Source organism: Caretta caretta, chromosome 19 (genome assembly GCF_965140235.1).
Source record: "Caretta caretta isolate rCarCar2 chromosome 19, rCarCar1.hap1, whole genome shotgun sequence".
NCBI lineage: Eukaryota > Metazoa > Chordata > Testudines > Cheloniidae > Caretta > Caretta caretta.
The window spans coordinates 2,101,733-2,128,563 of NC_134224.1; the positions used below are offsets into that span (position 1 = coordinate 2,101,733).

A 26,831-nucleotide genomic window follows, 5' to 3' on the forward strand; every position below is an offset into this window, starting at 1 on the left:
AAAAGTAAATTCAAAAGTCCTTAGACCAGTAGTGAACAACCTGCGGCCCGTCAAGGTAATCCGCTGGTGGGCCGCGAGACAGTGTTTACATTGACCGTCCACAGGCATGGCTGCCCGCATCTCCCATGGGCCGGGAACGGCGAACCATGGCCACTGGGAGCTGCAGGTGGCCATGCCAATGCAAACACTGTCTGGCGGCCCACTAGCAGATTACCCTGACGGCCCGCAGGTGGCCCACCACTACCTTGGGGGAAATGCTGGAACAAAAGGCACTTTGGCAGTTCCCACTCACTCAGATTTTGGACATCTCTGCTCAGGCTCCTGGAACAGGGTCAGTTTTTGCACAGTGTAACAGGGTGGCTTTGGCCTTATGGGCTGGAGGCCTCAGGCAGAAAAGCCCCATTACTGACAGAATGGCTCCAGCCCACCCGTGCCACGAGACTTGACGGGGCCTGATAGAGCACAGCTCATTCCCCTATAAAGGGCAGCAGGAAGCTGTAGGGAGGAGGGAAATTCAGGAAACTGCAGTGAGTGAAAAAAGCTCCTGCAGGGAAGAATCTGACACCAGGGGAATGGAGAAGTCAGAGCCAGGAGGCTGAACTCCAGCCCGGGCAAGCCTGAGAGTGACTTGACCTGGACCCAGCTCAGGGAAGAAGAAAGGGGGATGCCCTACTGAGGGGAGGGAGACACTAAACCGGTGTGTTGACCTCAGACCTGAATAAATTGGACCCTAGAAGGGGTATGTCTGAAATGCTGTGAACTGGGTAGTTCTTCAGGGGCCCAGAAGAGGGGGAAGGTAGCGGCAGGGTGCTGCAGGGCTACCTCTGGCCATCAGGGGGGAGGGGGCGGGGGGCATCTGTTTTGTTTTCTTTTTATTCTTTTGAATTTCCTTTTTTTTTTTTTGGCTTGTTCTGAAAGTTTGGGTCTGAGGAATTTGAAGCAGGTTACTTCTAATGGGCCCAGCAGAAAGACTGCAAGGCTACCTGAGCTGGAGCCAGTCCCTGTAAGTGGGAGATAGAGCTGCGTGAATAATACAAAATAAATGCCATGCACAGTGATATGAACCCCAGGTGGAGTCCAGGGTCAGCGGTGGGGGAATTACCCAAGGTTATTTCAACTCTCTAAAGATTGAGCAGAGACTCATTTCCCCCTGCCTTTGTCCATCTTCATCTGTATCAAATTATAACATAGCGTGGTGCCACAAGGGGAATAATTGGCTGGGGGTGCTGGTAATACTGAAACGAAGGGTTGAGATGCACCAGCCCAGGTGTGTGGGGCCGAGGGCTGGAACAACAGTGAGAGCTGCAGGGCCAGGACTGAGAAATGCTGGAAGAGGGAATACTTCAGCTCAGAAGCGAGACATATTGGTAGAGCTGAGACGGGTCTGGATCTGGAATAGCTCTGTAGTGGGAGTGGCGCAAGTCAGGAGTGAGGTGCATCAGCAGAGCTAGGGAGCTGAAGGGAGCCCCTGCCTGTTTCTAGCTAGCACTTTAGTCTCTCCGCTCTAGCAATTCTACTGCCACGAAGGTCCCTAAGCTTTATGCTCACATTTCAGTTCTAAAGCATCCATAGAGCAAATCACCACCCTCTAATTGCTCAGCAATGTGTGCTGGAATGGGCGCGTGCATGCCTAACGCAAAGTCACCTGCAGCCTTATGACCCACCGAGTGAGGAGCATGATGGGATTGGTGCGCTGAGTTGTGCAATAAATGCATTTTCTTACATTGGCTCCTAAGAAGTAAAATACAACCCTAAACTTTATCGACATCTGCTGCTGCCCTTTCTGCCTCATCCGTAGGTGTAAATGACAGTAGAAAAGCCAGAGGAGGGATCTTTAAAAGAAAAAGCCGGAAAGGTTGTTCAGCCCCCTCCTCCCCACATCTCCCCACTGCCTTTTGCTCATATTGCAGTGGCTTGTTGGAAGAGAAATATTACTCCAGCAGCCAGCACCACTCTCCCTGAGCAATACAAGAACTGTGAAGTTATGAAATTGAGGGCACCTTCACTGAGAAATCGATTAGCAAGCCAAGGGAGCTTGTGAATTGGATGTCTGGCCATTTTCAGTAATAAATTGTGAAATAGTCTGTGAATAAGTGGTTCATAGAGATCAGAATTACCCCCAGGAAACGTTTGAGACCCGCAGATACATTACGGAGCAAGTGGCATCCTAATGTTCAGTGCTTTGGCTGTTAAATATGTATGTTATCCCTATAATGCTTCCCAAAATTAATAGTGTTCTATGGCTGATTTGGAGCTGGTGTATTTATACCAAGACCCGTAGACTCAGCTGGTTCACAAACAAAGCGCTAAGTCCAGGGGAGAGGGCTGCAGAGGAGACTGGAGAGAGAGGGAGTTTAACGGGCTTTCATGCACTACGCTAACTCCATAGGCATGATGCTGTCAGCCTTGCTTTCTCAGCCAGCAGACCCAGACCCAGACCCAGACGCTCTCTCTCATCCACTCCCCACCAACACCCAGAGCAAGACAAACTGCCTTCTGCACAGCCGTACGTGAATGGCCTGGTTTGTCCACTGTGAGTGCTGGATGAGCGTGGATCCCTCCAGGCAGGAGGCACAGGTAGGTATGTTGCTGGAATTCCAGCAAAGCCTCCACGCACTAGGGCGAGGTCTGGGCCACCTCCAAGCTAGGACTGTAGCATTGTGTGTAATGTTATCCAATGGTTCAGTCTAATAAATAGTCTTTTCCTCAGGTCGATCTCCTGTCCTGCCCTAGTCTCCTAGCGCTCATCTGCTGGATAGCGTACTTTGAGCATCTCAGCACTTCCCTTATGTATCTTCTCTCTCCGGCCACTCCCACATCTTCCTGGTCCCTTTCTGTTGCCATGACTAACAGCCCAAACGTCTTGCTTTGTGAAAGGCTATGCTTTTTATTGCATACTTTATTGCCTTCACTTGCATATGATGGCCTCATTCATCACAGGAGATGAGAAGAAAGATGGAACCTTCCTGTGTAGAAGCCTGTTATAGGGCTGCTAATATTAGTACATTATTATTTGGATCGTGGTAGTACCTGGTGGCCCCCATCATGGCTCAAGGCCCCATTTTTCTGGGCATTGTACCCACATATAATGAAAAGAGGGTCCTGGCCCAAAAACTGACTATCTAGGAGTAGGATGAGAGACACTAGTTGGAACAAAGAAAGGGAGAACAAGGTAACAATGAGACAATTTGATTATCGTAATAAACAGTGGTTCTGTATTTGACAGGCAACCTGGGATCTCCTGGTGTGCCATATATCGTGGGCATTAATCAGTGCTTCAGTGTGGGATGGAATAATAATAATTGATTAAAAATACATAGTTTGCTTTCTGCATCTGGACATGATTTTCTCAGAAAAGTAATGGCCGGTTCTGGATTCCGACAGAAGCTGGGTTATCCGCCTGACATCTCTGAACCTTTCAAGGCATCCAAGCTGGACATCTTTAAACTAAAAAGAATGGCTATTTTTGAGCATTAGCAGAAGTGCAATCATTTGGACTTGGAGGAGAGCAGCCCTCTGAGTGTTTCAGAAAGTTCACCGTGGAACATTCCTTTTAGATGTGTTATAACTTACAATGCTTCCTGGCGCTGCCTGCAGTCTGCTAGCTAATAAGGCGGCACTTTGCTGCAGCTTGTTAAATTTTCAGAGGCTTTTCTGAATACAAAAGTAATGAGAACAGCTCAGGAGGGGGAGAAAAGGCCTCAAGATAGCAAGGCGGGGGTACTTACCCCACCTTGCTGTGCCCTTCCTGAAGTAATGTGCCATGGCATGTTAGAAACAATCAGCTCCATGCAATATGCCCACAGTGCATGGGCATATACCCCACACTAACTACAAGTGCCCAGGGCCGTAACCACGGGTTTGTTGCTTGAGAGGCCAGGGTGATACCTGGTTATTGAAAAGTCCTGGGTCCTGATCCTGGGCTGCATCTGAGTTGATCTCAGTGCAACATGGGTGTGGGAAAAGATGCCAAAAGCCACCAGTACCACTGCTGACTAGCATAATTTAGAGCCATCCTGGAGCTGCTGTAAATTATGCCTGCTGCCTCTGACCCCAGTGGCAGAGCACCTTATAACTCTTGGGCATGTCCTCTGCACCGACAGCCAAAGTGGGGGTGGGGACACATTGGGCACTATGCCTGTGAACAGTCCTCTGACAGACAGTTCGGCTGCCATATGGCCAGAATCAAGCTGTGGGTCAGAACTGGAGGGGATGTTCCTGGGATACTATAGGACATGATCAAATCCAGGTGTATGTGGAAAACCTGTCCTTTGGAACAGCTAGCAGGAAACCTGCTTGGGAACCATCTACTTTTAGCACCTCCTCCTCTAAGTACAGACCTGTGCTCTCAGGTGCACCTGCTATGGAAGCGGGTGCTGGTGTGTTACAAAGGAAAAGGTCTAAGACACGCGCTGGTCTCCTTTTGACCTACCTCTGGCCAGCACTAGAATCCCTGCCCCAGTCTTTGCTTTGTCTTGTTCACCTATCCTGGGGGGATAAAGAAATAAAGCCAATCTTATACCAGCCACCAGCCACACATGGTGTCCTGGCAAGACACCCAGCTCAGATGCTCTTAAGAACCCTGATGGTGGTGAGTCCACAACAGTCCCCAGGGATCGGTTCATTTGTGTTTCTAGCGTCTGGGATTTGTGGCTGAATTCTTTTCCCCTATGTATTTTTATTTTTCAATGCCCTTGTTTTCATTTGCAGAGCATGAAATGGTTATTTTCTCTCTCTCTCTCTCTCTCTCTGAAATCCCGCAGGATGGAAACCAGTTGGCTGCTCAGAAGAGACGAAATTAAATTTAGTGGGGTAAACAAGGTTGCTAATTAGCTGATGCACCATGCAAAGTTAATTTATTCCAAACATGTCGTGGTGCCAACCTTGCCTGCATAATGAGTGTCACATTGCGCAGGGTTACCTGGAGGAACAGCCACCTGCTTTCATCACTTTTCTGCTGGAAATGGGCCTGGCAGCCTGCCCTTAACCGTGGCTCTTTGCTGTGCTCTCACCCATCTGCGCAGGAAGAGCCCTTCGTCATGTTTCGGAAGTCAGACACAGCCCTCTTCGGGAACGACCGCTTCGAAGGTTACTGCATTGACCTTCTGAAGGAGCTGTCCCACATCTTGGGCTTTACCTACGATATCCGGCTGGTGGAGGACGGGAAGTATGGAGCACAGGATGAGAAGGGGCAGTGGAACGGCATGATGAAGGAACTCATCGACCATGTGAGTAAGACCCGTGTGTGTAAAGCTCCCAGTAACTAGGGGATAAACCATGCTGCAGCCTGAACTGTGGGTCAGGACACCTGGAGTGGGTTGGCATCCCAGCCCATCTGAGCTCTGTATCTTCCCCGATGTATACTGAACATATTCTATAATACAAATATTCTTGATCATTGCTAGGGGCCTCTTCCAGCTTTTCCACAGTCATTGAGTGAAGAAATAAATTAGCCCCACCAATAGATGTCTTCCTTTGCGTCAGTGTAGGACCAGGGGCACCACTGCCCCAGGCGGGTAACATCCTGGCTCTAAGCCACCCCTTCTAATTCCAGCTGCTGGCACAGGGGGCATGTTGTGGGCATTCCCATTGCCGAGGGCTTGCCAGAGCGTAGCAATGCTCTGGACGTCTCTGACCAATGTAATCACCCATGGGGCTGTTACTTGCCTCAGTGCTGCTGAAATTCCTGGTGGCTGTCAAGTCACACCTGGGGTGGAAGCATCCCCCAGCAGCTCTTGGGATGGGGGGGTGGATGGGGAGACAACCAGCTGCCTTAGACTCTGTGCCCCCAGTCTTGCACAAAGCACAGCCTGAGCAGACTTGAGGATCATGGCTATTAAGTATTTTGGATACACGTCATGCTGTTAAATATAATCATTACACATGGCAGTCCAAGTCCCTCCCTCGGGTATGTACAGCAACCCCAGCCGGAGTCAAGGAGAGCTCTGTGGAGGTGTGGAAGAACAGAACAGGGTCCTGTCCTTCTCCCATTGAGCTAACGGGGAGCTTTGCCACCAACGTCAATGGGAGGAGTGGTAAGCCCCATATATGGGCAGTAGGGTTCCCAGGAGATACCGTTACTTCTGGGTGATGAAAATCGGAACCTCAGCCTTACATTCATGTACATTTCGTCCTCAGTGTCTAGTGTAAAGTTGTGTTCGAATGGGAGGTGAATTCTGGCCAAGCGTATTTAAATGTGTGTCCCAGATAATGTGCTTACCCAGAGGAGGGAGTCATAGGACTGGAAGGAACCTTACGAGGTCCTCTGCTCCAACCCCCACCAGTGCTAAGGCAGGATTAAGTATACCTGCCTCAGTGAGCGGTCATGCAGCATCTTCTGGTATTTAGTCACAGCTGAGTGGAGCCCTTATCCTGAGAGGAGTTCATTTGCTGGGTTGCTCTCTGCACACTCAGTGTCTGACATACTTGGCTGCATCCCTTTTCCATCCCTCTTCTTAATGTTACTTGGCCAAGACCCCAATGACACCCTGCCCTCGAGCCCAGGTGCTGAGGGTTCTCAAAGATGTGGTGGGGAGTAGCCCACAACTCCTGGTGTCTTCAGTTCTGAAATATCACCTCCTGCTGACAGGATGACATGGAGCTATTCCCCTCCCGTGTGCCTGTCCTCTGGGATAACAAATGTACAGCAATCAACCAACTGGGCAGATGGTCCCTAGTGCAGGGACAGTGTTTCGCCAGCCTGGGATAGCGCGAACAAGCCTGCTGCACGCTTGGCTCCATCATTTAACCAGGCTGAGTCTGAAAGGGTGCAAAGAGCACGGCCCCAAAGGCTGATGCCCTTACGCAGAGACCTGCTTCGTTATGTGCCATAGAATGCCCCAGGCTGGTGGTGTGCAACACTCCCACCATCGTCCCCTGTGCGTGCCCTACAGCTGTGGGATCACTGGCCTGACTGAGCAAGGACTCCTATTCCACAGAGCACACGTTCATCTGTGAGCATATGCGTCCGTCCCACAGACTTCAATGGGACTCAGGCGTGCGCCTAAAGTTAGCACCCCCTGAAGTGCTTTGCTGCATCAGAGCCTCGCTGAGAAACAAACAATGCGACTAGGCTCTGATCCCTTTTCCAACCCTGGGCCCTGGCGGAAAGATCCCAAGAGAACGATTTGCCCTTCACTAAAGCACTACACACTCCTGGCTGCGCTGACCATGCCACCAGCTGTTAAGCAGAAGGGAGCCCATTCAGCCTGCTTTAATCTTGGATTATACCTCCTAAACTTCCCTGGATGTTTTTTTCCACCCAGCATTCCTGTCACGCAGAATCGGCGGCAGTTGTCCTTGTGCTGCTGCCAGTAATTTGAAAGTCTGAGTTGACCACGGCTCCTGGAGAAAACCCTGTAACGCATGTTAACAATTGTGATGCTGTAGTCATCGGTCGTCATGCCAAGAGGCCTCTTCCGCCCCTGTGGTCAGGGTGATGGGGGAGCATTTCAGAAGGAGGCTCTGCCACTGGGTGATTAATAATTGTGTGTGTGTGTGTAGGCATGGTAATAGGGTGGGAAATTGCTAGATACAAGGCAAGTCTCTCACAACTGTTTGCCAGGCCGCCCAGCAGTGCAGAAGAGGGAAAACAATCAAATTCCTCATAAATCTTATCTTCCAGAGGAGACTTAATTATAGGCCCATTTGTAGACATGAAATAAATCCCACCGCACTTTTTTGCAAGACTGGGGAGGCATTAACCTCAGTGTCCTGACCTGATTCCAGTTCTGGTATTTAACTTCACAGAGGCATTTTAGAAACTATTCTGCCTCACTTCCCATCCTAAACTCCTGTGTGCGGTTACCCTGCACTCTTACACCCTTCACAGCCTTCCGCAGGAAAGGCTCTAGGGAACTGTCCAGGCACTGTCTGGGATTTGCAAAGAGACAGCAAGGGGTTATGTTTCCAACTCCCATTAAAAGAGAGCAGCTAGCACCCTCTGGAAAAACCCATCACCCGTTTCCCCTCCCGCTCCTCAGCAGTACATTCAGAAAACTGATGTAGTAAATAAACCCCTGTGGGGAACTATAGAAACCTATCGCCTTATCTGGCTTGACTCAGGTGACCCTCACACTAAAGCTCAATGCAGCTAAATGTGTGACCCAAAGCCATAGGACATCATCAGCATGATTTATTTTTATTATTTCACTGGCTGTTTCCTTCATTTCTGGTGAGCACAGAAGTGTGACATCTCCTACTTCTCCGGCTTAGTGGCATGCTTATTTATTGGCAGTACTATCTTGTGTTTTTCCTGGCTCCTAGGTGAACAGATGATCCCTACTGCACCATATAACGAAAATATCTAGCACTTCTCTAGCAACTTAATCCCAGGGTCTCAAACTGCTTTACGAGAATTCATGACAACACTTCTGCAAATTACCCCAACAGCTACTGTCCGTAGTTTACAGACAGGGAAATTGAGGCATGAAGACTTGGCTGATGGGCACACAGTACATCAGTGGCAGAATCAGAACCCAGTCCAATGCCCCACCCACTAGAGCATGCTGCCACACAGTCAGGACATCTCCTTCCCTTTCTGAGGCACACGTGGTTGGCGGGAGGAATTTTCTTCATAATTGCTTGCAATGCACCGTGCCAGGGTCTGTACTAGCTGGACGGCACGCACTTCAGCTCTCTGCGAGTATCCAGGCTCACCAAGGCAGGAGTTCCTGTTTCACAGGGAGGAGGGAGTTCTTCCTGTGACTCAACTGAGAGGAGCAGATAAGCCAAATCAGTGCAGCTCCTCAACATCCAGGCAAGCCGAGTCAGCCCGGTACCCGCTGTTTGGGGCCAGCCCTGCTGCATCTCCAGACCTTGTGGAGCTGCATTCTCACGGGAGCAGGCTTTCTTGTGAGATCTCAGGGACTCCAGACTGGGAGTTCCCTGCAAGCAGCTTTTTCCAGGGAGTGCTTCAGCCACAGCCCAGAAGAGCAGATGATGATGAAGGAAAGAATAAAAGCCGCTCAATACCTGAAGTAAGGATTGGGTTTGGACTGGGGTCTGTAAATGGAGCAGGGCTCAGGGCTGATGTGTGTTGGGGGCATTTGGTCTAAGTCCCATCCTTAGCTGAGACCCCTCGTTTAGGAATTAGTGTCTGGATGCAATGTTGGTTGGCACTTGAGATACACCACGGCAAAGGGTCTCCGCCTCCCCCCCGCCCCTAGGAGAGAGAAACTGTTGGACTCTCCCTCCCCCAAAAAGGAGGGTGATCATGCACCCCTGAAACCATTTACATTTTCTGGTTGAGAATCTGTGTGTGCCCTTGATAGACAGGCAGACCAATGGGTATGTTCTGAGTTCTCACAGGGCCTAGCACAACGGGGTCCCTGGCTGGAGTTCCTAGGCACTATGGTAATACAAATAACATTGGGATAAATATGTGATAGGTAGCTAGAGGGGTATGTATTTGTATAAACATGATGATCGCTAGAGGGGTATATATTGTGCTAGGTAGGACTTTCCTCTCTTCTTCTAGCTAATCCTCCACCCCACCATGAGCATTCCCAGCAGACTCCACGTAAAGCATTCCCTTCCATTTTCACGCAGAGCCTAAAACATTTGTAGAGAGCTTTGTGTGCCCGGTGTCCCCCAAGGAACACAGCCATCTGGGATACAATGCAGCGAAAGATGCTTTGTAATAGAGAATGTCATTATGGTTTTGCTGCCCTTGGATATACATAGAAAGGAAAGCAAAGGGTCCAGAATCCTGCAAGCTTTACTCCTCTGAGTAATGCTTAGTGATTTCATTGGGGTGAATAAGTGCTACTCCGAGTAAGAGCTGTCAAATGTCTGCTACAGCTGCATCCTGTACAGTATCCCAGCTCTGTCTAGCATGTGTAACCAACAGGCAGTTGTGAATAATTAGGCTCTTCTCTAGCCTTGAATCCCAGAGGCATTACCTGCTTCTAATGATCTGCTTTCATGCTTTATGGAGTGACCCTTCTGTGGAACAGAGGGCAAGAGCAGGCGTGCAGGGGACAATTTAATTTATTTATAAATTCAGCTTATTTTCTAAAATCATCTGACTCGCAGAAAGGGGGGAAAAAACAACAACCCACGTCACCAACCAGAGCAGCTGCGTTCTTGCTTCCACTGCCATTTAAAAGAGTCCATTAAACACTAGTGCATTTCCAGCGGCAGTGTTACTGAGTCCCAAAGCAGCCAGAAAGGCAAATTGTCTGAGACCTCAGCTCATGGCCAGAGGTCACTCAATTTCCTAATGAGACGCGTTGCTTCCAGGGCATGCTGCCATGCTTACGCCCAGCTTGGAGAGGGGAGGAAATCTTGCGTTTTTGTGAAGCTCTTATTCCCAGAATCGGGTCTCTGGGAGAAGCGGTGTTGGCAAAGGGGTCTAGCTTCTCGCAGTGCGGATAGCGAGGCAAGCAGCCCTGGTGTTTTGGCCTCGCAGCTATTTTGCATCCATGTCAAGTGATTCAGCCTCCTAGATGCCTCTGAAGTTCCTGGCACCAATATGAAAGCATTGCCTAAGCAAAATAACTTGTATAGCGGCTGCGATCCTCTTGTAGCGTATGTGAGGGGAATGTAGTTGCTGGGTGACTCACGTCGGCAAATTAGCTTCTCTGTGAATAGCTAATGGGCTCTTGCCGTGTTGTTAATCACAGGATTGGGAGTCAAGAGACCTGGGTTCTGTTCCTGGATCTGCCTCAGACTCCCTGGGTGACATTGTGCACATTGTTTGTGCTTCAGTTCCCCCCATCTGTAAAATGGAGATGGTAACAATTACCTGCTGCACACAGGTGCTACGAGGCTTAATGTTTGTCAAGGGTTTCAAGTGCCTCAGCTGGAAGGCACTGGAGAGGTGAAAAGTAGAGCAGGGGCATGTCAAGGTAGCTGCAGTAGGGAATGCGTCCTCACTGCTAACCAGGAAAGAAGCTAACGCTTGGATTCAAATCTGCCCTTCATAGTTGTGCTCCCCGTGAAGTCCACAGAGGACAAAATGTGAACCGTGTTGGTTATGATGGTTTCCTAGGTGGCTAGTGCTTTGGGAGGTGACAGTAGCCTCCATATGCTGGGTGGTCGACATTACAGAGCCTCATTTTGCTAGAGAAATTAAAATCCTGTTTCATTTCAGCTGGCAAGATGAGTTAACGTCTTAAATACAAAAAATTGAGAAAAGAAATGACAATGTCTTGGCTTTCTAACTGTGCCCAGCTCCTCGTGTTTTTATGCAATTATTTTCATCTGTGCCTCCTAGCGCAAGATGTCTAGCTCCGTAGCCTTCTATTCGTTGCATGTCCTGCGTGATACCCTAATGGAACTGTCTGGTACCTCAGTCTTTGAAATGCAACACACACGACTGAGCAGGTGTTCTGAGGGGTTTTTTTATGTTATAAACACTGCTGGAGAAGGTCAGGCCATGGGGCAGGAGACAGCGGAGGTTGGATAATGAAACGTAATTTGAATATGTAGCATATTTAGATACAGAGTTAAGTGTCACTTCAAAATACCCATAACTAAAAAATGCTTTGACTAATTGCCTTCAGCCTTTCCCAGAAAAAATGGAAGTCACTGAGCAGCAACTAGTCACCTCTAATTTTCAATCCTCAGAGAAAGACATTCCTGACAATGCAAAGAGCCTTATTTCTGCTCCTGCGTACCCCGTGCTCCTGGCGATCAATGTTAACGAGAGCTCTGTGCACAGTGGGTGGGGGTGAAGTGATTATGGCCTGGAATTCCGTGATGCCGTCAGTCCGGGTGAGGAGTCATTCTGAGAAATCCCACCAAGGCATAACAAGGTGCAAGGGCTGAAGCTGAAGATAGGCAAATTCAGACTGGAAACATGGCAGAAGTTTTTCACAGGATGGGTAATTAACCATTGGAAAAACTTACCAAGGGTTATGGTAGATTCGCCATCACTGGATGTTTTAAAATCAAGATTGGATGTTTTTCTAAAAGATCTGCTCTAATTCAGGGACAGTCTCCCCTGGGCTATGCAGGAGGTCCGACTAGATCGGTGGTTCTCAAACTTTTGTACTGGTGACTCTTTTCACATAGCAAGTCTCTGACTGTGACCCCCCCTTATAAATTAAAAAAACACTTTTTAATATATCTAACACCATTATATATGCTGGAGGCCAAGTGGGATTTGGGGTGGAGGCTGACAGCTCATGACCCCCAATGTAATAACCTCATGACCCCTTGAGGGATCCTGACCCCCAGTTTGAGAACCTCTGGACTAGATGATCACAATGGTCCCTTCTGGCTTTAGAAACTATGAATATGGAATAGACTGCCCAAAGCTACATTTCTATCTACGGGAATGTGGGAGGAGTCCTAGCCATCCCAGATTTTCCCCTATGCCTCACATTTCCCTGTGTTTTCCCTCTCTGTGTCTGAGACCCTGCATTAGCAAATCCCTACAAGCTAAAGGAAACTTTGCTGTGCTGTAGTGCAGGAAAGGGGAATTCACTGGAGCACAGCCGGACTGTGGAGTACAAGGAAGAACCAAGAGCCACTGAGACTTACGTGCACCCTAAACATGATCCTGTTACCCAGGTTTGAGAGAAACCTGCTTTGTTAACTGTTATAGAATCTAGTATTCCTGGAGCATTAGGACCTCAACCTATGTGCTCCTACTCTGCACTTCTTTTACAAGAGTAATGGGTAAAGTATTACATTTCACTTTGTACAATACGGTTTTGAAGTGTGACTAAAATCTGATTGGACTTTTTAGACACACTGCTGGCAAGTGAAAATAGTAATTTTTAAAGTGCTGTGGAAGTTTCAGATTAAGGGGGTATATAAATATGCAAACATTAATTAGCATCCCTGCAGGGTACTTTTTAATGGAAACATTAAATGACTTGCCCAAAGTTACACAGCAGGTGTGTGGCAGAGCCAAGAAATGGACACAAGAATCCTGACTCCCAGTCTCTTATTCTGCACTAGTCACAATTTTCTCTCAGTTCATATTAGGCAATGCTAATTTCTTTTTTCCACCACTGACTTTATCATTATCTTGGAAAATATGATAGTCTCAAGGCAAGAGGGCACTGCTTGACCAAGGCGCTGAGGCCCTACGGTAATACAAATAAATAATAATAATAGAAGATGAAATGGGAGACCTTGTTAACCTTGATTAACTAATACAGATAGGGTCAGTTAAACCTGGTACAATGCGTTTATTAATAGGATTGTAATCATTCATAAATTATTTCAGCCATCAGCTCATTAACCTGCTCCGCAATGTGCAGAAAGTAGTGCAATGCTTTGGAATATTGCAACTTTTGTTACCCCCACCAAAAAAATAAAATAAAATGCAATAATCTGACATGCTAATTTGCCAGCTCACTGAAGTGTCTTTCATGCTGATTTCACTTCAGGGACCTCCTGGAACAGACCCCGTAAAACAGAAGACCACAATCATTAATGGCATAATCCCATTAGAGGGGCGATGGGAGAGTGCTGGAGCTGGGTAAGAGGCAGGAAACACGAAGATAAGTGGCCACTCTCCCCTAACGAGCTAGACTTGACCCTCTAGGCTGAATAAAGAACGGAGCAAGTCTGGCACTACTTGGAGAGCACCTGCTCTTGGCTGAATTCACAGCATTAATTCTCCTGGTGAGATCTGGGTTTTGCTGTCTAGGGTGTGAACATGTCATGCTGCCTCACGCTGGCTCCCCTAATTCCCTCTGAAGGAGCAAGAGACACAAAGTCTGTGTGGCTGCACTGGCCCAGTTTGTGCCTGTGTGATTCTGATGCTGCAGGCACCCTTCTAATGGAAGACCAGCCGTAGCCCCCCCTCTCCTGGCACACAGACGCTCTGGGTTTCTGTGCCATACAGGCCGCCACAAGGCATGATTGATGGAGATGGCCCCATAATGAAGGGAAAATATCCCATTGAATCATTTTGAAATCTCAGATCTGTTACGTGAGATTCGTTGAGCAACACTCTTCCTACTGAGCAGTCCCACGGCCTGACAGGCCTTAGATTAAGACTTGGGCCCAAGGGCAGAGGCCTTTGGAAGACTTATAGAATGGAAGCGAAGCAAAGCAAAGCTGCTGGTCTCTGGGATGTTTTAGCTGCAGCACCACTAGTTCTTTGAATCCTCCTTTCTAGCAGGCATGGATTGGCGGGTACTTGTCTTAGAGTGATTTATCAATAATACCCAAGCCCCATCTAAAGCCATTATTTATTTTATCCATGGGTCATTACGTTTTACAGAACTGTTTATGTAAAACATTAAACAGGGAAATTCTTTGAGTGCAACCAGATGGGGCCTGTCTTCAGCAGAGAAGCATCCGCAAATCATGCACAGAAGGAACAGCAGTTGATTGGCACCGGGGGGGGGGGGGGGGGGGAACCCTGAGGTTAGGAGTCCATGCCCACTGAAAGCTAATCAGGTGAAGGCTTGTGAGAGACCTGGGCTTGGATTGGCCCAACTTCATCTCAGACATCCACCTCCTTCTCAGTGAAGCAGGCACATCAAGAGAGAAGCATGAGTCAGGTAGGACCATAGGATCCTGTGGGGTGCTGAGCACACAAGGTAATGTTCACCCCGTGTAGAAGACATGGGACACCCGGGTCTTGTGCTGATGTCCTGGTGCAGCCCGTAAGTGGTGCACAGGGCTTCAGTGGGACATTAGTGGTGCCTAGGCCTGGCAAGGCTGACATGGGACTTAGTGTGCCTGGCCCCTCTGAACAGGTGAATTGCCCCCTTCCTGAGATGTGAAGCTGTAATCTTACGATGATTGTTTAGCATCTTGAATGACTGAGACTGATGGGAGATGCTGTTGCCTTAGAAATGTCTGAGGCAGAGAGACGGGATTCAGTGGATGTGGTTTTGGGGAAGAGCACATGGGAGAAGCCACGTCCCAGCTGAGCTTCCATGTGTGTTGTGAAAAGTATCCAAGGAGAAGAGAGATGTTAGTCATGTGGCTTAATGCACTAATGGATGGTGCCCAGATACCATGCTGCTGGGCACAGGCCAGGAACTAGAACAGACCCAGGTAATTCAGGGAAGGGAGGAGGGGAAAGACTGGAACTGAGGAAATGAGTTCATCTAGGGCTGCAGCCATAGAGCATGATGCTCAGAAGAAGAGGCTAGGACACTTGCTGCAGTAAATCGGTAATGAAGGAATGTGCACAAGCCCCGCTACCATCATATAATTATAGATATATCTGGGCTTTGTACACATTGTGTCATTTCCCCAGCCATCTGCAGTACAACGGTGCAAACTCCAGAGTATGACAGAGCTCTGGCTGTTTACTTGATGGTCTCTTATTGTTTCTTTTGGAGTTATGGGAAATCCCTGATCCAGACAGGGCTGTCCATAGGTGGTAAAGGCTTAATCTGAAAACCTCTGTGAACTTGGCTAGGTTCTAGTCTGTCCTGAAGCACAAGTAGGAAAAGCAACAGCAGCATGAGCAACTCATGGCATGACCCTACCTTCCAGCTCCCAAAGGTGGGCCTGGAGCGAACAGCCTACTACTGTGAGGTGCAAATTGTACATCCTGTCCTGCTGGGTTTGCTGTGATCTGCATCGCTCCTAACAACAGAAAGGATGGTCTGTGTGAAAGGAGTCTGGTGGTGTTGAGGCCATTTCCAGGCTGACATGACTCCCACAATTGCTACTAACCACAGCCCGTGATTGGCAGCTTCAGCAGAGAAGCCAGGAATGGATTGGCCCCTGAAGACTGAACTTGGTCTCAGATCATGAGCAAAGCTCATTTTGGGAAGGTTTGGGGTGCACTGATGGTGCAGGGGTGGCCGCTTTCAGTACCATGGTTCTACAGATAAACAGAGAACCTTACGGCTGTCAAATCCACCTCCTTTTGCCAGCAATGCACGTGCTCGCTCTCTCTCTCTCTCCAGATGCCAATGACAACAAATACAATTAAACCCACATTATGGATTAGTTATCCATAAAACTTCATTTAAAAATTCAAGCCGTCTGACAACTGCACCTTGAAATCTCTTGTTGCTAGGGTGTGGGGCATGGCATTCGTAGGACACAAAAGCAGTAGAAAAGTGGGTTGTTCTTGAAATTTTGTGCACACACATACAAAAAAATAAAACTTCGCTTGTGCTGAAACTAAGTGCCAAATTTCCACTTGGTGTGAAATTTCATGTGGGAAATAGACCGGCATGAAAAATAATAGGGTTTCTAATGGAAATTCCTGCTGACCGGTAAGTGTAGTGGAGACATAATATCTGTCCGCAGGGACGATTTATGACAGTTGATTTAACTCTTTCACAATAAATGGACATCTATTGACAGTAAATTCTGGTGGAATTACATATTATGACCACGTGGCCACATTCTGATTAATGCTTTTGCGCGGGGTGCCAGGGGGCTGTTTATTTCAAGTGCCTGTTAGCTGGGAATTCATTCGGAAGCCATTGCCTCAGGAATGGAAAGAACCCCTTTGTGTGGTCCTGAGGTGTATTTCATATTTATTTCTATACTGCAGGGATTCAGCATTAAGAAGGCATAAAATAGGAGGAAACGCTGTGCTTCCAGCTGGCTGACCATGCTTCTGCCTTTTGTGTGTGCTGGAGCATCGTTAATCAGGTGGATTCATCTTTTTAAATTCAGTGAACACAATGGAAAGGCAGCATGGCCCATGGATGGGGCTATGGACTGGAGACCTAGGTTCTATTCCTGCCGCTATCACCATGTTGCTGTGGGATTTTATGCAAGGCTCTTCCCCTCTCTGAGCCTCTGGTTCCCTTGACCGTAAAACCTAGTTAGGTTGTAAACTCTCCAGGGGAGGGACAGTCTCTTTCTATAAGTGTGTACAGCACCTACCATCGGGTGGCCCTCATCTCAGGTGGGGCTCTTGGCTGTACTGCCCTAGAAACCATGCTAGTACACTGCAGAATAGGACATGTCCATTAAGGAAAGAGAAGCAGGGAGCCACTGCAGTAGCAAGAAGCCTGGTAGGATGTGATGATGCTCATTTCCCATGTACAGCACATAGCTGAGTTCCATCCTGGCTGTGTTTGCTTCACCCCGGAGGTTAAATAAGTTCACTGGCGAAACACAACATCTAAATGAAGCTGTGAGAACAGCCATTAAGAGCCAGGGGGGTCAGAGACTCACATGATGTCAGGGAGTGGGAAGCATTCAGGGCGGCTCGGGTCACAACCTCACCGTTATTCAAACATTAATTCTCACGCTGAGGGATTAGACAAGCAGAATGAGCAGTCACTCACAGAGGGCTCTGCACTGGGCAGTCAGGGGAGTGCAGTGCTCAAAGGCCTGGGAAGGCATATGACGCCTTCCAGCTCCGGGTAGACTGCAGCCATGCGTACCATCTCTCAGTTCTTTGCTGGCCTCTGTGAAATGAGCTGGTTGTCTTAGTCCTGTCTATAATGGGCCTCCTGTGAGATCAGCCCATAAAGGGAGAGGCAGAACTCTCCACTTGCCCTGGGGCTGGTTCCCAAAGGTCAGAGCTGAATCTCACTGGCAGAGAGGAGCATAGGAGTGAGTAACTTACGCAGCTACTGCCCAGGCTGCGACCTTGTCTGCTTTTGGTGCTCACTAAACAATAGAAGAAGATGTAGTCCCTGGCCCAGGGAATTTATGGTATGAATAAGACCCAGGCACTTAATGCACTGGCAACAGGTGCAGTCGTGGAGCAGGACACGTGTCTTCAGGGGCTCATCACCTCCATGGAAGAAGCAGGTTTTGGAGGAAGAGCGGGAAGGAGATGGTGACAAGCAGACAGGACAGCATGGAGGAAGCAGGAGGGAACAGACAGGAGAGGAAGGAAGTAACAGAGGGAGGCTTTGGGCAGCAAGGGAGTGTGAGAGGAAGCTAGGTTGGAAATGTAGGCAGGGCACAGATGGGGAAGGCACAAATCAAGCTTGCCATGGGAGGAGAGAAGAAGCCAGTGATGAGCCAGGCAAGAGAAGTGACCGGGTCAGAGCTGCAGGAGAGGATGAGCATTGTAGTGGCCATGTTTTATGTGTCCTTGGTAGGAAGAATTGAGAGCTGCTCTCTCTGGCATTGTCAGTCAAGCACCAAAAGAAAAATTAATTCATTAAATAAAATATGCATTATTTACCTGTCTCTCAGGCAATGCACACATAATTAGTTTATGCAAATACCTAGCTCCAGTTGGCGAAATAAGGATGGAGGTATTCTATTTTCCTGAATAAATATGTATCTTGGGGCCCATGTTTGCCAGACGGCTGTGAATGGCTGTGACATGCCTCAGCTTTGGACGAAGGAGCGTTGTCTGTGCTGACCCTTGCGAGGGTACAGTGGCTGTTTGGGAGCTGCTCTGACCCCATTCCCTTGCACAGCTGAGAGATCTGCATGGGCGAGCGAACATCTCTGCTCAGACTTTGGTTCTCCATCCACTTACACTGGTATAAACCAGGATTAACTCCACTGAGCTCACTGAGAGGTAAAATCTGTGTAAGGGAGAGCAGACTCACACCCCTTTAAAGACTGGTGGGGAAGTTTCCTCATTTGGCATTCGGTCTGCTGGACAAAATTCTGCTTTTGGCTCCAATTCACCAAGGCACTTATGTATCTGCTTAACTTTAAGCAGCTGCGTAAGTCCCCAATGAGACATGAGCCTGTGTTGAAGTGGTTTTGCTGAGTCAAGGCCCTGTGTAGCTGGCACTTGCAATAATGCTGCGGCTATAATAAAAAGACTTTTTGCTATTCAGCAATGTAAAATTCTGGGGTGAATGGAGGAAACATTTAGAGGCTGTAAGTAAGTGACTTCCTGGTTTGTAATGTCAGAACGCCACAATGAAAGCTTCACCCCTGCTAGTTTTTGCCTTAGACTCTTGTGGTCAGCAAATCCTTAATTAGATGCCACCTTCTGAAAAATCTGCATCGATGAGAAAGGGGATCTCAAAGTGCAGTTCTGTATTAGCATTACCAGCATTACCAACAAGCATTTCCGTGCTGGTTTTTGTCCGCTTCAGGCTGACATTGTTCGGGATACTTCAGCAAAAATGGCTCGGCCATCGCTCATAACAAGGTGAGGGGAAAATACATAGTTTTGACTATGTTAAAAAATTCTGACAACTGTTTTGTTGAGAAGCTCTAGCACCTCTGTGGTTTGGAGCAGGGACCTGATTATTTCTATGTTACTCTTTGAGGATCATAAGGGAGCCCCCATCTAGAGGGAAATAATTCCCTAAATCCCCAAATTTTAAAAGATTTCATTGGGAATTTTCATTGATTTTTTTTTAAGGCCAGAAGGGTTTATTATTCTGAACTCCTGACAACACAGGCCACAGAATTCTTCCCCCACCCCCTTCTTCCCACCCCGTAATGCCTGCTTTTAGCCCATAAAGTCTGGCTCAGATAGACAGCCGAACTGATTTAAAGATTTCAAGTGCTGGCGAATCCACAGCATCCTTAGGTAAGTTGCTCCAATGATTAATATGGTTTCATAATTTCTAAAAGCAAAGGCTGGGCAAAAAATAAAGGATAAATAATAAATAAGATGGATATCTTATGTGTGTGTTAAGCACTTAGTGCGCATGACATTGAACAAGACTGAAGTCAAGTCAGAGACACAGCCCTTGCCCTGAGGAGCGTGCGTGTAACATACATACAAACCAAGCCACCTATTGATTTGTGATTGCATCTATAAGACTTTTTACTGGATGCTGTCCAGGGTGGTCTCTTAGAGCTGAAGCACGTGTTCAGTGAGGTAGGGTAGAAAATGTTCCCTCCCCCAGTACAGCTGGGTTTCCTACTGGTGGGTTTTACAGCAGTGTATGTGCTCAGTTTCCACATGACATAGATGCCTCAAGGATTGTGGTGTCTGGTGCACCCTGGAAATGCTATCAATTCGTCATCTAGAGCAGCTGAATGTTTTGCAGTTTCCACCTGTGGGGCTTAAACTTGCTGGGTGAATTTCTTGTTGCCAGGCACCTGTTTGTTGCTGGAATGTCTTTTAAAAGTGGCCAGCAAAGCTGCACACGAGAGTGCATTTAAGGGGCTGTCCTACTCAGTCTGAGAGGGGAAAGAAGTGAAAATCCAGGGCAATGCCAGACTGAATCAAGAAATTGTGTTAAGGATGAGGAAGAATGTGACCATGTGTGCCTAAGTGACCTGGGCTATAAGTGTAGCTGGGGTTGTAGCAGGTTTTGCACGACTGAAAAATCAGTTGTAAAAGCTTTGGATTTTTGTGAGCTGCCAGAAGCTGTGGAAATGTTGGCGAAACAATATTTTATACTAAGATACAAACACTGCTTTCCACTTGTTACCAACGACCATAAAGCGTGTCCAGGAAAGTAAACTGACTTTCAGAGAATGGAGATTGTTCTACTAACGCTTTGAGGAGGCGCTGGCCGTGCCTTGTTGCAACCTCAGTGTGCCTGAGTTTCCACATTGGTGTGACAGATGTTAGTGACGTGGCTTGATGCACTAGTGGAAGATGCTCAGATATTAGGGTGATGAGTGTAGTCTAGGAACCTAGATAGACGAGACTAGGAAAAGGATGAGTGTTGTATCTTGGGCACATGATGCGTTTGCTTCTGTTGAGTGATCTGGGTTGTTGACATGGCAACAGATTTCCTTAAACTGCCAGGACCAGAGTTCAAGTTCTGCTTAAGTAGCAGGTGGAATTTGCTGGTTTCATCCTCGGTCTTGATGGATGGATAAAGATTTCAAACTTCACCCTCTTTTTGAGGCTCAGAAAAAAGGAGTCCAAAGGAAACAGAACTTGTGACAGACAAACCTCAACAGGTTCAAAGTTTTGGTGAATTTTGAGATGCTGAGCTAAACATTTCTTTGGCTTCATGCTGGCCTGTTTGCCATGGGGCCTCCTGACCTTTGAGCTAAGCTAGACCAGGGATCGGCAACCTTTGGAACGTGGCCCATCAGGGAAATCCACTGGTGGGCTGGGACAGTTTGTTTACCTGCAGCATGCACAGGTTCGGCCAATCGCAGCTCCCACTGGCCGCTGTTCACCGTTCCAGGCCAATGGGGGCTGCGGGAAGGGCAGCCAGCACATCCCTTGGCCCGTGCCACTTCCCGTAGCCCCCATTGGCCTGGAGCGGCGAACCACAGCCAGTGGGAGCTGCAATCGGCCGAACCTGCTGGAGGTAAACAAACCGTCCTGGCCCGCCAGTGGATTTCCCTGAGGGGCCGTGTGCCAAAGGTTGCTGATCCCTGAGTTAGATTATTATTCAGTGCAATTTGTGCTCCCGAACCCCTTAGGTACTTCTGAAAATCTCTCTTCCCATTGTTTATTACCATTATTTGTATGACAGTATTGCCTAGAGGCCTTCTGGAGCCCCATTATATTAAGTGTTGTACAAACATATAGAGAGGGACCCTGCCCACAAAGCTTGCAGCCTAAGACAAGCTGGAGATATTGCAAGAATGGCCTTTTATGTGGCATCTTGATATTTCTGCTTCAAGTCAAAAACCAGGAAAGAGTGAGGTGGACAGCACCAAAAATAAATCAAAAGGGGACTGCTCTGAGCCCTGGACAAAGCTTCCATTTCAGTTTGGTTTGAGCTTCAGGGCTGGTTTGTATTTGATTTGAACTGATTTGCCATTCCCTAGCTGCCATTCAGCCAGCTGGCGTAACTGTATTCATTTATATTTGTTTTAAATATGCCTGCTTGAACTCTAAACGCACATACAAGGAACAACACATGCTACCCCAAACAGACCCATAGAGAAGGTTAGGGCTTTGCCAAACCAGCCTGTCCAATCATTGAAACTATAAGTACCCACATGACTTAGTAGAGTGAAATTCCCTCTGTGCAGAAAGCCAGCAAAAGAGAGATGATCCCAAGTACATACTAGGCCGTGCCTAGGCCATGTGATCTGAGTTTCACTGGGGGTGTTTGCAGTAAGACATGAGACGTGAGGAACAAAGGCATAGTACAAAATGTCCCATCCTTTATTCACACTCACCACTGAGACACTCCCACCAGTGTCCTAGAGATCTGTTACTTCTTTGACTCTCTGGGGTTTCCACAGAGAACCTATCAAGTTTCATCATGAAGTCGACTGTGGGGAAAGAAAATGAACACTCTACCTCATGCTGCTAGAATATTACTTCCTGCTACTTAATTTGTGGGTTGGCCTCCCTCTGTGACATTCTGTACTTGAAGCAACATTGAAATGAAGGCCAAAAAATATGCCTTCTATGTAGGATGGCATTTGCAGCACGCTGAAATCTCTGATTGGTAAGTGTTGCTGCAGGAGGCAAGGTCACAGCCACCGGTTAGGACATTTTAAAATACACTGTCTCTGGATCTATAATTAAGTCGATTAAAAATGCAAACTCATTCCTGGGCAGATCACAGCTGGGTCAAAACCCCTCAGAACAGAACATCTCCTGCTGGTAAGCACAGTATTTATATACCTAGGATCAACAGAAGAGCTATGCGGTAAAATTAGAGACTATAATTATTAAACAAGGTGGACCAAATTCTGCCTGCCGATACGCTGGCATACATCTGAAGCCACTTCCTTGAAGGTAATGAATTTATCCCAGTGTCACCTCATCCAGACCCTGGCCCAATGCATTAAGTAGGTTCTGCACCATCCAACTGCATTTCTTTTTATCCATGGAAGGTATTTATAATTACAACACCTGCCCACCTCACCTTCTGCCTGCCCCCTGGGATCTGCATGGTTAACATATGGTCCAAGCCCTGGGATCTGGATGCCTGATGCAAACCCCATTGTTGATAGAAGGAATCTCATTGACTTCAGGGGACTTTGACCCAGGCCCTGAGCACAGATCAGGGTACAGATACCTTCTGGGGAAGCATCTCAGCCCCAGCTAGACTCCCTAGGAGGCCTGAAAACTCATGGGTTACCAGCATAAGTGGTGCTGCCCCATCCCTGCCCCCATGTCCGCCCCCACACACTTTGCAGGCTCAGAGAAGTTATAACAAGCCATCCTGTGAGCATCATAGCCCTGCTTACACCCAGCGAGGAGGAAGACAGTAGCTGTTTAGTAAGAGCTGCAACCAGGATCACTGGGGCTTCTAAGCTGCAGTACCCCACCCCCGTGCCATATTAATGGGAGCCTAGACCTTCCCTAAAGACGGTGGTTCTCAACATCATCAGGGGAAAACAAAGGGGCTGAAGAAAGAAGCAGGAACCAGGGAGGGAGCGCAGGGATAAATTGAATAATTAAAAGGAAGGAGTTCCCCGTGGCCTTGTTGAGATTAATAGAAGCATAATAAGTTGAAGCGGCATCACAAATATCTCTCTCTGCATGAGCTGCTTGCCACGCCAAGTGCTGGGCATTGCAAGACCCAGATGCCCTGAGGGCATCAGAAGGATCCTCTGGCTATGGCAATTATTATTGATGATTACTGTGTGGCCTCCCTGGGCACTGGTGTGAGAACCAGAACAGATGTAGGTAACGGATGGACGGACACACACCCAGAGGGCAGGCCAGGCTCCCCGGGTGAAAAGGTGCATGGGGGGAAGATTTCGCCACTTGCTCCAGCAGCTGCGTACTCCTGACAGATCCCTCACGCAAAGGAAGAGGAAAATCCTGGAGTTGATCTGCCCTGAGGGGCCAAGATTAAAATTTGGCCTGTGGTTTGGGCCCAGTTCAGCATGGCAACTGCAGTGGGATTGGAAGGTGCTCAGCACCGTACAGGATCATGCCCCTGGGAGAAGGAGCCTGCCCGGGGTTGGTTTGTTGTTCAGCTAGCAAGCTTTAGGCTCTAGTCTCCAGGCAACATGTGCTGCGAACCCAAGTGACCCTAACAGAGGGGCTGTGTGGTCTGGTGGGGAGGGCCCTGGGCTGGGGGTGGGGAGACCTGGGCTTTATTCCTGCCTCTGCCACTGACCTTCTGTGACAACCTGGGCAAGTCACTGCGGCGCTCGGTGCCTCAGTTTCCCCTCCCATCTGTGGCTGTTTATATTGCATACTCTTGGGGGCAAGGACTCTCTCTCTCACGCTGGTTTCAGTCAGGTCCTCTAGGTGCTACTGTAATACAAATGAGTAGTAATAAACTAAGGGCCAGTGTGTACATGAACTGGGGGAAAGAGCATCTCCCCTTATGTCTATGGTGCTTTTTTCCATCTCCCTCCCCCGCCCCCTCCGTCTCTCTCCCCCCCCTTGTCACCAGCCAAACCTGGTCTTGCCCTGAGCCTTGAGCCCTTCGGCTGACTGTGCTTTGAGTGCTGGTGATTTGTCTGAATCCCCCCCGCCTCCTGGATGTGTAACTGAGCAGGGTGGGCGTGAGACCCTGTGGACCGGCCCTGGTGGGTTTCACGGCGAACAGAATCAAAGCGTGAAGAACAAATCTCTCAATGTTTCGCGTCCGCTCAGTTCTGGTACTTCCCTGATTCTGCAACCCTTGGGCCCCATCCACAGTTGGTATAAACTGATTTCTGTGGCGCTAGCCCAAACGCCTCCAGGCAAGACCCAAACTGCTTCCAAAGATCCTGGTATCATCTTTCTTCTTCAGGTTGGGGGGGGGAAGAGGAGGAGGGGCTGGTGTGTTTCTGCTTTGAGTGAGGCCAGGCCTGCCCCAAGTTGGAATAAACAACAGAGTGAATTTACCAAACACTTGCTGCTGCTCCCTGCATTCGGTCAGCGTCTCCCCTGCCCTGGGCACCATGACTTCAGGCTCCCAGGAGGGCGGCCGGTCTGAGGAGGCAGCGTGCTTAGATGGGGCTGGAAGTGCCTTGGTTTCTAATGGCTTCTCTCTCTCTCTCTCTCCACCTCTGTGTTGCCGCACAGAAAGCTGATCTGGCCGTTGCTCCTCTCACGATCACCCACGTCCGGGAAAAAGCGATAGACTTCTCCAAGCCTTTCATGACACTGGGGGTCAGCATTCTGTACCGGAAGCCCAACGGGACCAATCCCAGTGTGTTTTCCTTCCTCAACCCCTTGTCTGCTGACATTTGGATGTACATTCTCCTCGCCTACTTGGGGGTCAGCTGTGTGCTGTTTGTCATAGCCAGGTAAGGGGCGCTCCGATGCCACGGCTCCAGACTGCCATTGCACATCACGCGTGCTGCCCTTTGCCGAGTTCAGAATCATTTTGCTGCTTGGTGTACCACCCCCGAGAGCCTGCAAATTAAACCCGTTCTTCTCTTAATTCAATGACATTTCCTCCATTGCACAGAGACAGGCTGGTTTGTTATTGTCGGGTTGCTCATGATTGTCAGACTGCATGCACTGTTTATTTCCTCTTCCTTGCTGTGGGATAACTGGAGCACCAGGCTGAGCATCCTTCATTATTGCAGGGCTGCTCACGATTCAGACAGTGTACATGGTTTGTTATTGTACGGTTGGGTTACTTCACAGGGCCTGATTCTGATCTCACTTATATTGGTTCCACACCATTGCAGCTCCAGTTGAATCAATGGATTTACTCCTGATTTACTCTGTGAGTGAAATGATAATCAGGTCTGCTGTTTGGGGGATGGGGTTTATTTATTTACTGTAAGATCACTCACTGAGATAAGCAGGCTTTGTTACTGTAGGGTTGATAATTGCTTCTCTATACGCTGGTTTGTTAGTGTAGGGTCAGTCATCCGTAGACACGATGGTTTGTTACTATAATACAGTAAGATGCCCTGTCAGCGTTGGGGGATTTCTCAGTAGTGGTATCATGCTGTGCAGATCGCTTTGCTATTGTAGGGTCCCTAACAGTGGCTGCTGCTTTTCTCAATGGAAATAGCCCCGGAACACAGGAACTGGCCGACTGGATCAGCCCATTTAACCCAGTGTCCTGTCTCGAGAGTTGGCCAGTGCCAGCTGCTTGGAGGTGCCGGAAACTTTGTAGTTAAAATGCTGGGTTAGCTGCCCATAGCAGAAGTTCCTTCTACCCCCTTTACTCCCTCTCCTCTATGACATAGAGAGTGGTTTATAGCCTTTCAGAGATTTTTTTTTTTTTACCCTACTAAAAGTAGCTGTGGGTGTTCTCACGTGTAAGCCTCTTTTGAATCACATTAGTCTCTTGGCCCCAATGACGTGCTGTGGCAATGAGTTCCCTAGGCCAATTATGTGTTTTGGGTTTGTTTGTTTGTTTGTTTTTTAAGTGTCAGCGGGGTAGCCGTGTTAGTCTGTATGCACAAAAACAATGAGGAGCCCGGTGGCGCTTTAAAGACTAACAGATTTATTTGGGTAAATATGCATGAAGATGCAAGAAGAAGTGGGTTTTTTACCCACGAAAGCTTCTGCCCAAATAAATCTGTTAGCCTTTAAGGTGCCACCGGACTCCTCGTTTTTGTTTTTTAAGTATTTGCTTTTGTCACTGTAAAGCCTGTTGCCTTTCCATTCACTGACTGTGCTCAAATAAATTGGTTAGTCTCTAAGGTGCCACAAGTACTCCTTTTCTTTTTGCGAATACAGACTAACACGGCTGTTCCTCTGAAACCTGTGCCCTAGTTGTGATGAAGGGTAGTGGGAGCACCTGATTTATCTTCTCTGTGCTGCCTTTTTCATATCACCTCTAACCAGTCCCACTCTCTCGGGACACAGATCGCCCCATAGCTTCAATCACTTTCACCTTCTCTCGCTGAACCCTCTGCAAGTAATCCCCCAAACCGTCTGTATAGCAAAACACTGGGAAGCCTGTTGCTATGGACCTGGCAATGTGTCTGTTTACAAAATTAACATGCCGCTAATCTTCATGTTTAAAACACATTCCTATCTTTAAAAGCAGCAGCATTTGCATACATTTGCATGCATTATTAATTTCATACAGTCTTTGTTTGATGAGATACACAGTCTGGGGCCACTTCAGAATATGCACAGGCAAAGTGTCTGCGTCCCTCCCATTGGACAATGGGCCATAAATAAGCTTGTGGGCCTTCCATGCAACAGGAAGGTCTCTCTTGGAGGCACTAGTCCCCATTAGCCCTCCCTCGCCTTTTGATTAGTATCC

General features: G+C 48.2%; 1 protein-coding gene across 4 annotated transcripts in view; it reads left to right on the top strand.

Moving 5' to 3' along the window:
* Positions 1-26,831, top strand: part of GRIK3 (glutamate ionotropic receptor kainate type subunit 3) — a 276,204-nt gene that overhangs the window by 171,354 nt on the left and 78,019 nt on the right. For all 4 annotated transcript variants that reach the window (XR_012665519.1, XM_048825738.2, XM_048825737.2 and 1 more), the window contains 2 exons: positions 5,025-5,228; positions 24,677-24,900. Coding sequence is in view for 3 of the 4 variants with exons in the window: in XM_048825738.2 (XP_048681695.1) it covers positions 5,025-5,228; positions 24,677-24,900 (428 nt within the window). In the remaining variant the exon portion in view is untranslated. The remainder of the gene's footprint in view (positions 1-5,024; positions 5,229-24,676; positions 24,901-26,831) is intronic.